The sequence below is a fragment of the Loxodonta africana genome, chromosome 25 (genome assembly GCF_030014295.1).
Source record: "Loxodonta africana isolate mLoxAfr1 chromosome 25, mLoxAfr1.hap2, whole genome shotgun sequence".
NCBI lineage: Eukaryota > Metazoa > Chordata > Mammalia > Proboscidea > Elephantidae > Loxodonta > Loxodonta africana.
This window is the reverse complement of record NC_087366.1, coordinates 37,901,207-37,916,871: the sequence shown is the minus strand read 5'-3', so window position 1 is coordinate 37,916,871 and position 15,665 is coordinate 37,901,207. Positions and strand designations below refer to the sequence as shown.

General features: G+C 42.9%; 1 protein-coding gene across 4 annotated transcripts in view; it reads right to left on the bottom strand.

Moving 5' to 3' along the window:
- Positions 1-1,648: 1,648 nt before the first annotated feature.
- EDARADD (EDAR associated via death domain) overlaps positions 1,649-15,665 on the bottom strand; it is a 78,758-nt gene continuing 64,741 nt past the window's right edge. For 2 of the 4 annotated variants that reach the window (XM_064276707.1, XM_023549153.2), the window contains one exon: positions 1,649-4,395. In XM_064276707.1, coding sequence (XP_064132777.1) covers positions 4,013-4,395 — 383 coding nt within the window. In that variant the 3' untranslated portion in view covers positions 1,649-4,012. The remainder of the gene's footprint in view (positions 4,396-15,665) is intronic. The other 2 variants (XM_064276709.1, XM_064276708.1) reach the window with 2 other exon arrangements.

Genomic DNA, 15,665 nt, shown 5'->3' with positions numbered 1-15,665 from the left:
CCTCAGCTGCTGTTCCGAGCCACCAGGAGACTTCCAGGACAGCAGGGCCTCCTGGGAGCAGGGAAGGGAAGGCGGTGGCAAGGGTGGGCCAGGGATACTTCCTGTGGGGGCATGGGGAGGTGATATTTCAATCTCCTCCTCCCTCAGGTCCCTGGTCTTCCTGCTGCTCCTATGCCCTTTGTTAATCTGAGATGGAGGTGGAGGGGGTCTCAGGGAACACAGGAAACCTTCCCATCCACCTTCTGGGGTCCTCAAGACTGTGCGAATGCAGCACAGAATGTGGCTGAGCCACCTCCTGTTCTCCCTTCTTTTTGGTCTATGTCTGGGGGAGGGTGGAGGCCTACAGATGGGAGGAAAAAGGAGCAGGTTGGGGAAGGAGAGCAGGAAGGGGTTTCCCTTCACCCTCCTCCCTTTCCTCCCTCCCAGTGCCTGCACCTGGCTGGTATACAGCTGACGTGACAAACCTGCCAGACTGAAGGGAAAGCAGGAGTTCACCCGCAGCGTGGGGAGGGAGGAAAGGGGGTTTCCGGTGGCCCTTTTAGGTTGGCATTCATCAGGCTGGGGCTCACTCCTACACCCCAAAAGGATAGGCTGCCCAAGTACAAGGACTGAGGACCATGGGGCTTCTGGGGTGTGGTGCCACACATCCCTAAGCAGTCACCACCTCCTTAGTTTCATTTCTCTAAAATGTCTATCGTGAATGTCAGACTCATATTTCACCACTGTAAATTTTGGGTAAATAAATGAGAACATGGGATGTAAATTTAAATTCCTAGAGGACTAGAGGAGTCCCTGGGTGGCACAAATGATTAGGTGCTTGGCTGCTAACCAAAAGTTTGGAGGTTCAAGTCTACCCAGAAGCACTTGGAAGAAAGGCCTGGCAATCTACTGCTGAAAAATGAGTCATTGAAAAGCCCTGGAGCACAATACTACTATGACACACATGGGGTCTCCATAAGTGGGCGTCAACTCCACCAGCAGCCGGCAGAGGACTAGAACTCTCCCTACAAATTCTGTTCAGTGCTTAGGTGGTAGCTGGCTGTAAACATTAGATACCTCACTGAACAATAATTTGCAATCTATTTTTAAAAGTCTTGACATTTTATTACCGGCTGGTATTTTAAGTACATCTTATGATATACTGACAGGGTAAGACAAACCGGGTGTGATTAATATTGAATCAGAAGTGAGGAGTAAATCTCTGCATAGATTTTGCTAAAGTTTACATTTGATGGTGAAGCAGATTTTATTTAGCAGCCGCCTAATGAAAACCATTGTCAGTGTTAATGGAAAAAATGTGGTGGTTTAGACAATAACTTTCTTGAGAGTTAATTCTAATCTTTCTGGTGTACTCAGTGTTATTCATCATTTTTGCTTATTTCAATCAGGAATTTATACAGAATCTGTCCAAATTGAACAAGTACCTTAACCTCCTAATCTGTTGCCCACCCCTTCAAAAAAAAAAAAAAAAAAACCCGTTGCTGTTGAGTCAATTCCAACTCAGAGCGACCCTATAGGACAGTGTAGACTTGCCCCCATAGGGTTTCTAAGGCCAGGAATTCACGCTGGTTTCAGAAGAGGACGTGGAACCAGGGATATCATTGCTGATGTCAGACGGATCCTGGCTGAAGGCAGAGAATACCAGAAAGATGTTTACCTAGGTTTTATTGACTATGCAAAGGCATTCGACTGTGTGGATCATAACAAATTATGGATAACGTTGCAAAGAATAGGAATCCCAGAACACTTAATTATGCTCATGAGGAACCTTTACATAGATCAAGGGGCAGTTGTTTGGACAGAACAAGGGGATACCAATTGGTTTAAAGTCAGGAAAGGTGTGCGTCAGGGTTGTATTCTATCACTATACCTATTCAGTCTGTATGCTGAGCAAATAATCTGAGAAGCTGGACTATATGAAGAAGAACGGGGCATCAGGATTGGAGGAAGACTCATTAACAACCTGCATTATGCAGATGACACAACCTTACTTACTGAAAGTAAAGTGGACTTGAAGCACTTACTAATGAAGATCAAAGACCACAGCCTTCAGTATGGATTACGCCTCAACATAAAGCAAAAATCCTCACAACAGGACCAATGAGCAACATCATGATAAACGGAGAAAAGATTGAAGTTGTCAAGGATTTCATTTTACTTGGATCCATAATCAACATCCGTGGAAGCAAGAGTCAAGAAATCAAAAGGCGCATTGCATTGGGCAAATCTGCCGCAAAGGACCTCTTTAAAGTGTTGAAAAGCAAAAACGTCACCTTGAAGACTAAGGTGCACCTGACCCAAGCCATGGTATTTCCAATCGCATCATATGCATGTGAAAGCTGGACAATGAATAAGGAAGACAGAAGAAGAACTGATGCCTTTGAATTGTGGTGCTGGCGAAGAATACTGAATATAACATGGACTGCCAAAAGAACGAACAAATCTGTCTTAGGAGAAGTACAGCCAGAATGCTCCTTAGAGGCAAGGATGGTGAGGCTGCATCTTATATACTTTGGACATGTTGTCAGGAGGGATCAGTCCCTAGAGAAGGACATCATGCTTGGCAGAGTACAGGGTCCATGAAAAGAGGAAGACCCTCAACGAGGTGGATTGACACAGTGGCTGCAACAGTAAGCTCAAGCATAAGAACGATTGTTAAGGATGGCTCAGGACTGGACAGTGTTTCGTTCTGTTGTGCACAGGGTCACTATGAGTCGGAACCGACTCGACGGCACCTAACAACAACACAACAACAATCTTTATGGAAGCAGACTGCCACATCTTTCTCCTGTAGAGTGGCTGGTGGGTTCGAACCCTTGACCTTTCGGTTAGCGGCTGAGCACTTAACCACTGCACCACCAGGGCTCCTTCTGTTGCCAAAACTTTAGTGGAATTGTGAACTAAACCAAAACTTTGCTTTCTCTCTTTTTCCCCCAAGAGAACACCTGGAAAATCTGATCTCTCTAGTAATGAGCCTTCCTTCACCACACTTCCCCTTCAAACCATCAAAGAAGAACTGAGATATTCTTCAAACCACATTTTTCATTTAGTTTAAAATTACTGAAAATTTGGATTTTATGCGTACTTTCCCTACCATTACAGATTTTTCCTTTTTCCCTGAACTGTTCTTTAGTGTTACTGGGTCCAGTTTCAAGCTCGGATAGCAGGTGCTAGAGGTGGTTACCGTTTACCAACAGGGCAGCTGATTCTTATTCATTAGCCTAACTGAGATTCACCTCTCACCTCAGGAGTGAAGCACCCCACCTTATATAAAAGATGTAAAAGTAAATACTAAGCTATATTGAAAATAAATCACGCATAAACGAAGGCATTTTGAGTACTCTGTCAACACCATTCCCACGACTGTATCCTCCCAATCAATAACCACTGATTTTTGTATTTCTTTTAGAAACGCTTGAGCAAATGCCATTTTTGATCATGCACAGGTTATAAAAAGCATTTGAATAAAAAAGATGGCACATGTGTTATGAAGGTAATCATCACATAATACCAACATCACATAAGTACTTTACAATAAAAAAAAAGCAACAAACAAAATAGGTTTCTCAGTGTTGTTTTCTTCTAAGTGGTGGGAACGCCGTTGATCACGGAGAGTCTGTGTATGATGACTGTTGGGAGACCATCAACAATTCCAGGTCCTATTTTGTTGAAATCTCTAGCAGTACTTAAGGGAGAGGATCATTTTATGTTCATGTTGGCATGAATCCATTCTGATTGTAAGCTCTGGCTCCTACATGAGCCAACAAAATATGTTTTTTTTCTTCTCAATTCTAGATTCAAATATTAAATAAAAACAGATGTGCAAAAACAAACAAAAATCCACCACCAAATCACAGCCTACCCTCCACAAAACCACCTGCTTGGGGAAAACAAATGTCCTCTGTTCCACGTCCTTTTATCCTCAACTCGTAAAAAAGAACAGATTAACATTTCTCCTTGACCCGTGGTGGTTTCAATGTCCGCAGAGGCCAAGGAAGGAAGGAGGAGGACTCTAGAAGTGCTGGGGGTGGTTTCCGCGGCCCCTCTTGGGCCACTCCTCCTCCACCCAGCTCCGCAGGACCTTCTCCACGTCAGCCCGGTGGTAAAGCCTGCAGAGCTCTATCAGCTGGTCCACCGTCCTCTGACTGTTCCGAAGCAGGAACTCCAACGTGGGGCTCTGGGGCCTCTGCTCCAGGAAGCACAGTTCGTCATAAGGCATGCCCCATTTGCTCGCAAAATTCCTCCAGTTCTTTACTGTCGGGTGACAGGGATCCAGCTTTATCCTAATCACGTCTAATACGTCCTGGTCATTGAGCAAGTCACTTATGTTGGGGGCCCGGAGCGAGCATGAGGAACATGTACAATTTTCTTTACAAGATATGTCCTTGCTTAAATCTGTAGGGGGAAACAGAATATTCCAACATGTCAACAAGAGGCTTATAATATGCATTCATTCCTTATCACCTTTATTTCTCTTCTGAAGGGTCAACCCAAACCAAAACCAAACTGCTGCCATGCTGACTCTGTGTGTTACAGAGTAGAACTGCTCCACAGGGTTTTCTCGGCTGTTATCTTTAGAGAAGCAGATTGCCGGGCCTTTCTTTCACGGCACCGCCAGGTGGGTTCAAACTGCCAACCTTTAGGTCAGCAGTGGGGCCTGAATCATTTGTGGCACTCAGGGACCTGAACGGTCAATAGCATCAGTGTAAGCGTAACGTTGTTGTGTGCCATTGAGTCGATGCCAACTCATGTTGACCCTACAGGACAGGGTAGAACTGCCCCATAGGGTTTCCTAGGCTCTAATTTTTATGGGAGAAGATTGCCAGGTCTTTCTCCCATGGAGCCGCTGGTGGGCTCAAACTCCTGACCTTTTGTTAGTAGGCAAGCGCTTAACCACTGTGCCACCAGGGATCTCTAAACATAACAGCATATTTTACAGTGGAATATTTCCGAACGCTCATCTGTATAGACTCACATAATAACATGTTATTCTTTTTAGCCAAAGATGGATGGTTTTGCTGGCATCAGCAGTGGGTTTTTATAAAACGAGTTTCACTTTCTTCCTGAGGCTCTCTATGTATGATAATGTGCATTTGTGGGGCTGCTGGCCAACGATGAGGGCTCCCAGGAACAGAGGTCTCTCTGTGTGCAGATAACCAGTCCAGCGGGGTCAGACACTTCCCCCTGACAGCACACTGCTGTGCCCGCCGAGAAACCAGCCCATACTTGCACAAACTCCAGCCCTTACCCTTTCCAAGTTTCAAGTCAAGCCTGACAGCTTTTTAACACCAAACACAACACGTCAGGGTGTAAAGCACTGCACAATTCTTTAAAAGGTCTTTAAAAAAAAAAAACAAAACCCAAACTGGAATATCCACTCCGTACGCATATTTGAAAATGAGTGATAATTGATAATGCCATAAAATTACTTTTTAGATTTATGGCCACCTTATCATCCTTCTGCCTTTATCTGTCTGTTCTTCACCCATGGGGCTCCCTTTGAAGTGGGGCCAACACCCAGAGGTCTGCTCGGTGGGGCAGAAACCAGGCTGGAGGATGAGCAGGAGGCGTCTGAATTGAGCTCTCACCATGAAGAGCAGCCTCCCAGCCCAGGGGGAGGACAACATTCTTACATCCAATCATCTTTTGCCCCATTTTATTAGTGGGAGAATGAAGTCCGTAGGTAAGAGGTGTTGGCAAGTAATTTATAATGTTATTAAGCCGTGGCTGTACAACATGGCGACCTGAATGCCTTAAATTCTTCAGCAATACTGAGCCTCTGGGTCCCTCTGACCTTGGATTTTAACCCAGCTACTTTAGAGATCACTGGCGTGTTCAATCCTAGGGAAGGTTCTGATGACTTTTACTATCCAAACCCAAACCAAAGCCATCGCCGTGGAGTCGATTCCGACTCGTAGTGACCCTATGTGACAGAGCAGAACTGCCCCATGAGGTTTTCTAGGCTGTGATCTTTACAGAACCAGATCACCAGGTCTCTCTTCCGTGGAGCTGCTGGGTGGGCTTGAACTGCTGACCTTCTGGTTAGCAGCCGAGTGCTTAAACCATTGCACCACCAGGGCTCCTTAATGGAGTCCTGGGCTTCCCAATTTAGGAAATTAAAGAATTTGGAAAGGGGGAGTAACTTTGGTGATCAAAAGGTTGAGAACCATCAAGTCTGAGGCAAACACAAATATAAAGATAAAACAAGAGTCATAATTACACTTATACCTTTTGACCTACTAATATGATTTCTGACAATCTCACCTGAAGAGTTAATCCAAAATATGTATATATATGAAAAATGTTTTCTACAGTGTTACTTATATTAGCACTTTTCAAAACAATGGAAATGTCAAAAGCTAGGGGAATAAAACCAAAAAAGCCAAACATGTCATCACATCAATTCCGACTCATAGCGACCCTACAGTGAATACAGTGAATAGTGAAGTAAAATAGTGCACTACTTACTACTTGATGGAATATTATTTAAATAATTATGCAGCAACCTAGAAAACGTTTGTGTTATAATGTTCAGTGAAAAATGTAGGACATGAAGAACATATACACTCTATGATTACAACTATGTGAAAGCTGTCAATATTACTGAGGACATGTACAAGAATAGCTATTGTGTTAACTTGGCAGGATTGTCTATTTTCCAAACTTTCTCTAGTGGTGGTGTATTTCTGTGATAACTAAAACAATGCATTACATTAACAAATATATTATTTAGCTTTGCACAGAGGACAGTCATCAGTGAAACAGCCCTCCTCTTGGCCCAGCTTCACTTATACCTTTGAGCCCACCCCTTCCTACATTTTCTGTGACTTCTCTCTCTAGTTACTGTGTCTCTTTCCCCTCATCTTCAGCCACTCACCTCTACTGAGTCTCTCTCCTTTACCTACAAATGTGTATGTTGTTGTTCACTGCCATCAAGTCAGTTCTGACTCATGTGTGCACAGCAGAACTGGTCCGTAGGGGTTTCAAGGCTGTGAGCTTTCAGAAACAGATCACCAGGCCTGTCTTCTGCGGCACATCTGGATGGATTTGAACCGTTCACCTTTTGGCAAGCAGTCGAGCACTTAACAGTCTGCAGCACCCAGGGACTCCTTACAAATACGTACAAACCAAACCAAACCAGTTGCCGTCAAGTTCATTCCAACTCACAGTGACCCTATGGGACACAGCAGAACTGCCCCATAGGGTTTCCAAGCCTATAAATCTTTACGGGAGCAGGTTGCTGCATCTTTCTCCTGTGGAGCAGCTGGTTAGCAGCCTAGCACTTAACCACTGTACCACCAGGGCTACTTACAAATATGTATGGGGTCCTCTATCCTAAAAAACAACCACCTCGTCTTCTCTGGATTTATATCTTTCAGAAGTCACTTTTGCTTTCTCTTCTTTTATTCACCATTAAACTTCTAGAATAAGTACTAAAAATCCACTGTCTCCAATTCCTCATCATACTCTTCATTTTCATCCCCTTTAGCTCTGAGCAGCGCCCGACCCAGCCTCCTTCCCTCCAAACTCCTTGTGGAGACTGGACCCAGTTCCCCGCACCCTAACTGCTAGCCAGAGTCCAGTTCTGATTGGACAGGGAGTCTAGAACAGGGAAGCAGATCCCCACCAGACTCTGAGGGTCACTGGATGCCCAAACTTCCTGCTGCTCCCATCATATCTGCTCCCCTTGAATACTTGTACTCCTGGAACTGGGCCCAGAGCTTCTCTGCCCCTCTGGACAGTGCATTTGAACAGCAGGCTGGTCCTCCTTAGGATTCCTGCTTACAGCCATGCTCAGTATCTCCCCAGGCAAGTCCCACCATGTCCTGGCCGTTCCTTCACTCATCTGCCTGCAATGCCGAGATCCTGCCGCATAGCTAGTCCTTGGGTGCTAGAAAGAGATGCCCTCCTTCTGTCCTTAGCCCTAAGCCTTCCTCTGTCCACATTTTCTCCCCCTGTTGGTCTTCTCCACTCTCACAACTTTATCAGTCACCTCTACAAGGCCCTCCCACTAGAACGTAAGGCTCCTTCTGTTGTCGTCAGCAGGACTAGCACAGTCCCTGGTAGATAAGTAAATGCTTAATTAACATTTATTGGATAAATGAGTGAGTGAATGCATGAGTGAGTAAATGAATGATGAGCCCCACTCACTCTCCTGGGCTCTAGGACTAACTACTAGAAAGTTCCTTTTGATGTCCACATGACATCTCCAGCTCAGTGGACCTAAAACTCTGCTTAAAGTTTCTTTCCCTAGGTACCAAAAATACCCTAATTCCCTATTTGTGCTTAGGGTTCCTAGAGTCCTTTCAGACTTTTTCACTGCATCCAACCAGAGGCCAAGGCCCAGCCTTCCATACAAAGTTACTCCATGCTACTCTCACTTCCCATGACTCCCTTAAACATAGCCTGTCCTGCAGCCAAACTGGACTACTCAGTTGCCTGGACAGATAATCTGGCATTCTCTTTTTCAAAAAATTTAATTAATTAAAAAAAAAAATGAATATAAGCTCAGTGTAGAAAATTTAGAAAATATATACAATTAAAGATTTTGGATAAACTTATCAGACTTTTAGGGTTTCCCCAAATTTTCACGACTATGATATAATGCAATAATAATGCAATAATGCAATGCGGACCCCTGCATATGAGCTTTTGACCGCATCTTTAATTATCTTACCAGTAATGGGACTATTAGGTAAAGAATATGAACGTTCTAGAGGCTATTGGTATATATGCCTCAAATTGCTTTCCTTGGAAATGAACGCTGTGCCGACTTACACCCTCCCCAGAGTGTAGTGTCCCTGGTGGTGCAGTGGTTAAAGTGATTGACTGCTAACCAAAGGGTTGGTGGTTCCAAACCACTAGTTGCTCCACGGGAGAAAGACGTGGCAGTTTGCCTCCATAGAGACTACAGCCTTGGAAACACTATGGGGTCACTGTGAGTTGAAACTGACTTGAGGGTAGTGGGTTTGGTTTGGCTTAGAGAATAGTGATGTTATCTCACTTCTCCTTTATAAGCACTAAATGTTAGTTTAAAAAATCTTTGTTTCCTAGGTTAAACAATTATACCTTACAGTTTCCTACCTCCATGCCTTTCCTGTGCTTTCTATGACCAAGAATCATAGAGGGCTTCTCCCTCTCACTCAGCTTCCTCCACTGCACTTCATCCACCCTCTAAGCCAACCCCAGACTCACCCTATTGGACAACACCTGTCTGCCCTCCTCCGAACGCCGTCTCACCTGAATCCCCACATCACCTTGGTGGCATCTCCTGACTCTGCCACCTGGCAGTGAGATCACCTGCCTGCCTTTCTTGTTCCTCACTACCCTCGAATTCTCTGAGAACAGATCCATGTCCCTCTGCATTGTGTCTCACATCTTAGAGATTAAAAATGCTGAGTAGTCTCTATGTAATACTGTTGTTATTGTTAGCTGTTGTCGAGTCATGCCAACTCATGGTGACCCCACGCACAACGGAACGAAACAGCGTCAGGGTCCTGCGCCATCCCCATGATCAGTTGTGGATCTCAGATTGCTGTGATCCATAGGGTTTTCACTGCCTGATTTTCAGAAGCAGATCGCCAGCCCTTCTTTCTAGTCCATCTTAGTCTGGAAGCTTTGCTGAAACCTGTTCAGTATCATAGCAACATGCAAGCCTCCACTGACGTTGGGGTGGCGGCTGCACGAGGTACACTGGCCAGGGAATACAGTGAGAGTTATTCTTCAGCTACGTTAAATATGGTACATAATGAAATAAGACTTTAGCTGCATGGCGGGGCATAAGCTTAGTTATATATTAAAAAAAAGAGAGATACTAAAGTAAATGCTGGAATTTCCTTTGTTGTTTAAAGGTAGGGTTAAATTAGCAATATTCTGTCAAGTGGGAAAGAAAATAGAAAAGAAAGCAGGCTACCAAAGAGTATGTCTAATTCAGTTTTTATAAAAACAAATAGTCATTTATATCCAGGCAAATCATATATTATACACACATGCAAAAGCATGGGGAAAAGTCTGGAAGGATGTATAAGAAAAAATGTTAAAAAGAGTTGATTCTGTAGGGAGAACTCAGGTGACATTCATTTTCTATTTGATTATGGATATTTCCTAATTTCCTATAATTATTGTGTTTGTTTGGATATTTTAAAATATATATATTTTTTAATGTCCTAGGAAAATAAAGTAGGATTTAAACCTTAAGTCCAGAATTTTATGTCTGAAGAGGTTCTTCTGTAGTCAAACCTTGGAAAGATTCGGTGCTGGCAATGTTTTCTCATTTAGTGTCAAGAAGAAGAATAAAAACACCATTAAGGCTTCCGTGAAGCTCCTTTAAACCTTCTAGTGTATGAGAAGCTTTTATTTATTTGAACAATGATATCAAATATATATATATATCACAGACATATATGTATATCAATTTATTTTAAAATAAATGATATGCCAAATGATCTACTGATGTTTTCTTTGGTATGTTCAACAACACAAATGACAAGCCATTCACTGAACTGGAATCCACGTGAACTGCCACGGCTAGTGGGTTTAAAGCTGCCTTATAGAACCACAAGCTGTAATTAGCTTTCTAGGGGCCTGAAGCGGGGGAAACGTGTTTATTCCTATCAACTCATTTTGTCCTGCCATATTTTAAAAACCTATCACGTGATATTGTACATGAAAGGGTAGACTAGTTGATGCCTTGGGGAAGAAGCCATTCTGGGGAGAGAAATGCTTAGGACCAAAGATGTTTTAATCAGAAATGCAAACCAAAAAAATGGGATTATTATTTGATGCTTCTCAAATGACACGCACAGGGTTGCTATAAAGTAGATGTTCAAAAATTGTTAGTTTAATGAATGAAAGAATGAGAATTGTGCTTTCTCCACTGGAGACAAGACAGATTTGTTATTATTGTTTGACAACGTGTTAGAATCTGAAGAGAGAATTTATAGTAAAGGAAAGAGCACGTAGCTAGGGCCTGCTGACAATAAACAAGTATTGGTGGAAAATAGTAGTTAGAAATATAAATAGAAAAGCAAAAAAAGAAAATGAAAATTAGGAAGACCAAATAGGAAATTGATCTTAAAATACAAAAAGATGGGTCAATTCTAGATTTGGGGAGGGAAAGAGAGGGTTGTTGAAAGAAATGTTAATCACGTATAAGAATTCACTTAGATTCCTAATAATTAGGGTCCTCACTTGCCATGTTTTGACACCTGACTTGTGCATTGTCCATTCACAGAAAGCTAGAATGGAACACACCATTAATTTATGATGACTTATTTTAAAGACCAAGAACCCAGGAAGATGTGTACGTCTAGTTTGAATACTGGCTCAGATAAGGGAAGAATCTGTCAGAGGAGCAATGGTCTGGTTTCTCAGTGGCTTTTCATCATCACCAAACCCACTGCTGTCAAGTCAATTCTGACTCACAGTGACCCTATAGGACAGAGAAAAAATGGCCCATTGGGTTTCCAAGGAGCAATTGGTGGGTTCGAATTGCTGACCTTTTGGTTAGCAGCCAAGGTCTTAACCACTGCACCACCAGAGCTCCTTTTCATCATCACAGTAACTGTCATTTATCGAGGGTTTCGTATACACCAAGCACTGCACCGAGTGCCTTACATATATAATCCTGAATCACCACAATGATTCCGGATCTGCCCTGGATGGGGCTTATCCAATCCCAGCACTCCAGCTTCCTACAGACTTGACTTCTCGAGGCATTTAACCCCTGTGGAATTCAGATTCCTCATCTGTAAAACAGATTTGATAAAATTCTTGTATCTCATGGATTAAATGAGGTAATGAATGTGAAATCATTTTTTTTTCCCCAAGTCTGTTTTTTTAAGAAGACAGGGAAGAAAGATGCTCTATGTAGTCTGGCCTCTGCTTGTATCTCCCACTTCAGTTCCTCCTCTACTGTTCTTTACTGCCCACACCTGTCTGTAGGACACTAAGCTCAGTCCTACCACAGGGCCTCTGCACCAGCTAGTTCCTCTCCCTGGAGTCCTCTTCCACCAAATCTCTATATCGTTGGCTCCTTTTCATTATTTAGTTCTCGGTGCACCATCTTAGCTAAAGTATAACCCTTCCCCTGTGAGACACAATTTCATTACTGTTTTATTTTTTACAAGGCGTCTAACATTATGTGAGAAGTCTCGCTGGTAAAGCACCAGACTACCAGCCAAAAGGTTGGTAGTTTGAACCCGCCCAGGGGCACCTCAGGAGAAAGGCTGGGCAATCTACTTCAGAAAAGTCACAGCCTTGAAAACCCTGTGGACCACAGTTCTACTCTGCACATAGGGGGTCGCCATGAGTCAGAATCAACTTGATGGCTACTGGTTTGACTTGGCTTCAACATCAAACGAAATTACTTGTTTTGTGTTTACTGTCTGCCTCTTCCACCTAAGATATAAGCTCCAAGAGGAAAGGGACTTTCACATTTGATGTCACTGCTGTATGCCAGACACACAGTAAATCAAATGAATGAAAAGTGGTAAATTGTTAAAGAAATAGTTAAATTAGAAACCTCTGGGCAGCCCATGAGAATAGATCTAGAAATTAAAAAAAAAAAATAACTGAAACTTCTTTTGAGCCTGTACGAGGCAGAAGAACGTGTACTGGTTGCTATGGAGAAGTACACTGTGCACCGTCGTGGTTAATAACACAGCTTCAGACTCACGCAGACCGAATATCAGTACCAGCTAACACTGTGCAGATGTGCAGCTTGGGCAGGTTTCTGAGCTTGCTGAGCCCATCTCTTCGCTCTTCCAACAGAGATAATGACAGCTATTTTACAAGGTTGTTGTGAGGATTAAATGAGATAATCTCTTACAGCCTTGTCCTAGCACACAGTAAGCACTCAACAAAGAATAGCTACTGTTGGGTGAGAGAGAATAACCTACAGGCTTCAGAGCAGTGGTGCTCGGCCCTGGCCACCTATGGGAATCACCTGAGAGATTTACAAAATACTAATATCTGGGCCCCACCCCTAAAGAGTCTTATTTAATTAGTCTGGGGTGCAGGCAGGACATAGGAACTTTTCAAAGCCCTCCAGGAATTCCACCATAAGGCCAGTGCTGAGAACCACTGCCTTCAAGACTTCTACAGAGTATTATTTATCAGAGGAACCTACCAAAATTAGATTTTAGAATTATAGCCACTTCTCTTTGAGGGCTACCAGGCTTGTTCAGTGATTAAAAGAGTTTGGGGATAAATATTGTTTTCCTACACTCAAAAGTAGAGGAATGGAATTTCCTATGGGGTATTTCTCTCCCTGACCCATCTCACTGCTCCTCATCCTCTCTTTCACACACACTAGACAGGAAACAACAACAAAAAAAGACACATTTAAAGAAGAGTTCTGGAATCAAGTGTGTTCATCGGAAGGGCATGTGTATGTCATTGAAAGAAAGAGTTAATGTCCAATGGCAGCATGTCTAACTCACGGTGGGGGCTGGCAGGTTATAAAATACCAGTCAGTTAACAGGTAATTGTGAATTGGAACAAGATTTAGAATCCGCCAAAGTCATTATTAGTTGAGCCTAGAAAATGGCTCCAGCCAAGAGGTTGGCAGTGGATCACAGATTGACTAATGTGTCTACCTGCAGGTGAGGTGCTGTTTTATCTTGCTCACTCTGGCTTTTCAGGGGGGCAATTACCGCATAGCTGTTTCCCTCCAATGCACTCCAGGACAACTGTTAGCTCTCAGATAGTTTATAATGATGCTCATCAGGATGACTAAGTCTTGAGTTAGTTCAAAACGATTAAACAGTAAACATTTTATATTGGCAATTTTGGCTACAGCAAAGTATTATGGTTATGAAATCAAATAACTTTATCCCAGGTGTCTATAAATTATCAGATTTGGAATCTATAAATTACCAACAAGTGTCAAAGTAGAGTCAAACACTTCTGCAGTTATATTTACTAAGGGTGTAAATGCATGCTTTTTCTGTGTGTGGTTTCCAATGTGGTTGGAAATTATATACTTAAAACGCCAATTTATAGCTTTGATAAATCCTTGGGGTAGATGTACTTATATGCTATGTGCTGGAAAGTGATGAAGAATTATTTTTATGTACTAAGAAACTGACCCAAGGGCTTTTAGTGGGTGTTTGATCTCTTAACCAAAGGGAAACAACATGATTTGATTTTCTTTTTCTAAAACACCCTGTTAAGGAGACAGGACTAGGGAGTCTCAACAACAAATTGGATGGGTTTAGGCAAGCAAATCACTTTGGCCTCAATTCTGTCATGCAACAAAATTTTGGGGCGGTTTCTGTTGTTATCAACTTCTTGTAAAGGACCCGTGAAAAAAAGAAAAAAGCTCTTCCATAAGAAAGGACCCGGGTTAAAATTCAGCACTGTACAATTTTACGTGAATTTAAATCACATGGTTCTCAAATAATGTGACACAAAACTATTAACAAAGTCTCACTTTATGTGCCTAATTGGAAAAATAGAAAATCTTATTCTACATTCATTTCAATGAGGGACGTTAGCTTTGTATTAGGCAAGTTTTGAGTCATTCGAGGTCTTCGGAAATCCATCCTCATAAAGCTGGCGACCGATGAGAAGGAGTGTGCAAAGTGTCACTCTGTATGTCATATCTACCGTCGCTAGAAGGGTGTATAAGAGGCAGGGTTTGTTCTTGAATATTAAAAAAATTTAAATATAAGGATAATGTTTCTATTTATTGGGCAGGTTGGAGAAAGGGGATTTGCCAGTTTTTTGATAACTGAGCCTTCCTCCTTTAATGCTCAAATGTTCTTAATTTTGAAAATTTGAATAAAAACAGTAAAAACTTTAACACCTCCTTTAACATGGTAAACTAAACACAACTTAGTTGTTCTTTTTCCTATTTTTTAATATACGGCATCATTATAAATATCCATTACTTTCTTGTGCTCTGCACTCCCCACCCCCCCCCGCCCCGCCCCTGGGTGATAGCCACCAGGGGCTTAGGTTTCTAGTGGCACCTGATTCTGTATTTTATTTTCCCTTTTCTTGATTTCAAACTGTCCTCACTCCTGTTCACGTCCCTTCTGGAGTGGGGCCCTCTACCCTACTGATACTGCTTATTTAAATCAGCTGTGAGCCCTCGTGGTACAGTGGTTAAGAGCTTGGCTGCTAACCAAAAGGTCGGCAGTTTGAATGCACCAGCCACTCCAGTTCTACTTTGTCCTACAGGGTCGCTATGAGTCAGTATCGACTCCATGGCAATGCGTTTGGTTTTGGGTTTTTTTGTGAGGCTGGATCACAGATAACTAAGGCTTTGAAATGACAAGAATTCAGTAAAAACCAGGCTCTGAGTTAAGGTCTGAGGGGCTTATCCAGGGAGTAAGTGCAGCTTTTTGTGAAAGGTATTTCAACTGCTCTGAGTTGGACTATAATTTTTGAGAGGTGGGCGGGGGGGCACTTTAGCTTTGTTCCAGCTTAAGGCCCTAGCTCTTTGAGAGAGCTGGAAGTCTGCCTTGAGCCTCCTGGATGACGATGACCTGTGCAATGTATGTGCTACACAGGAGATGCATTCATGCCTCCCAGAGGCACCCTGGTGCCATGGGTGGGAGGTGCTCAGGCCGGCCCACTAGGGCCTGCATTCGCCCACCACCTGTGTGCCCCAGCCCACGTCACTTAACCTCTCTCTGCCTTGTCACAGCATCTACACA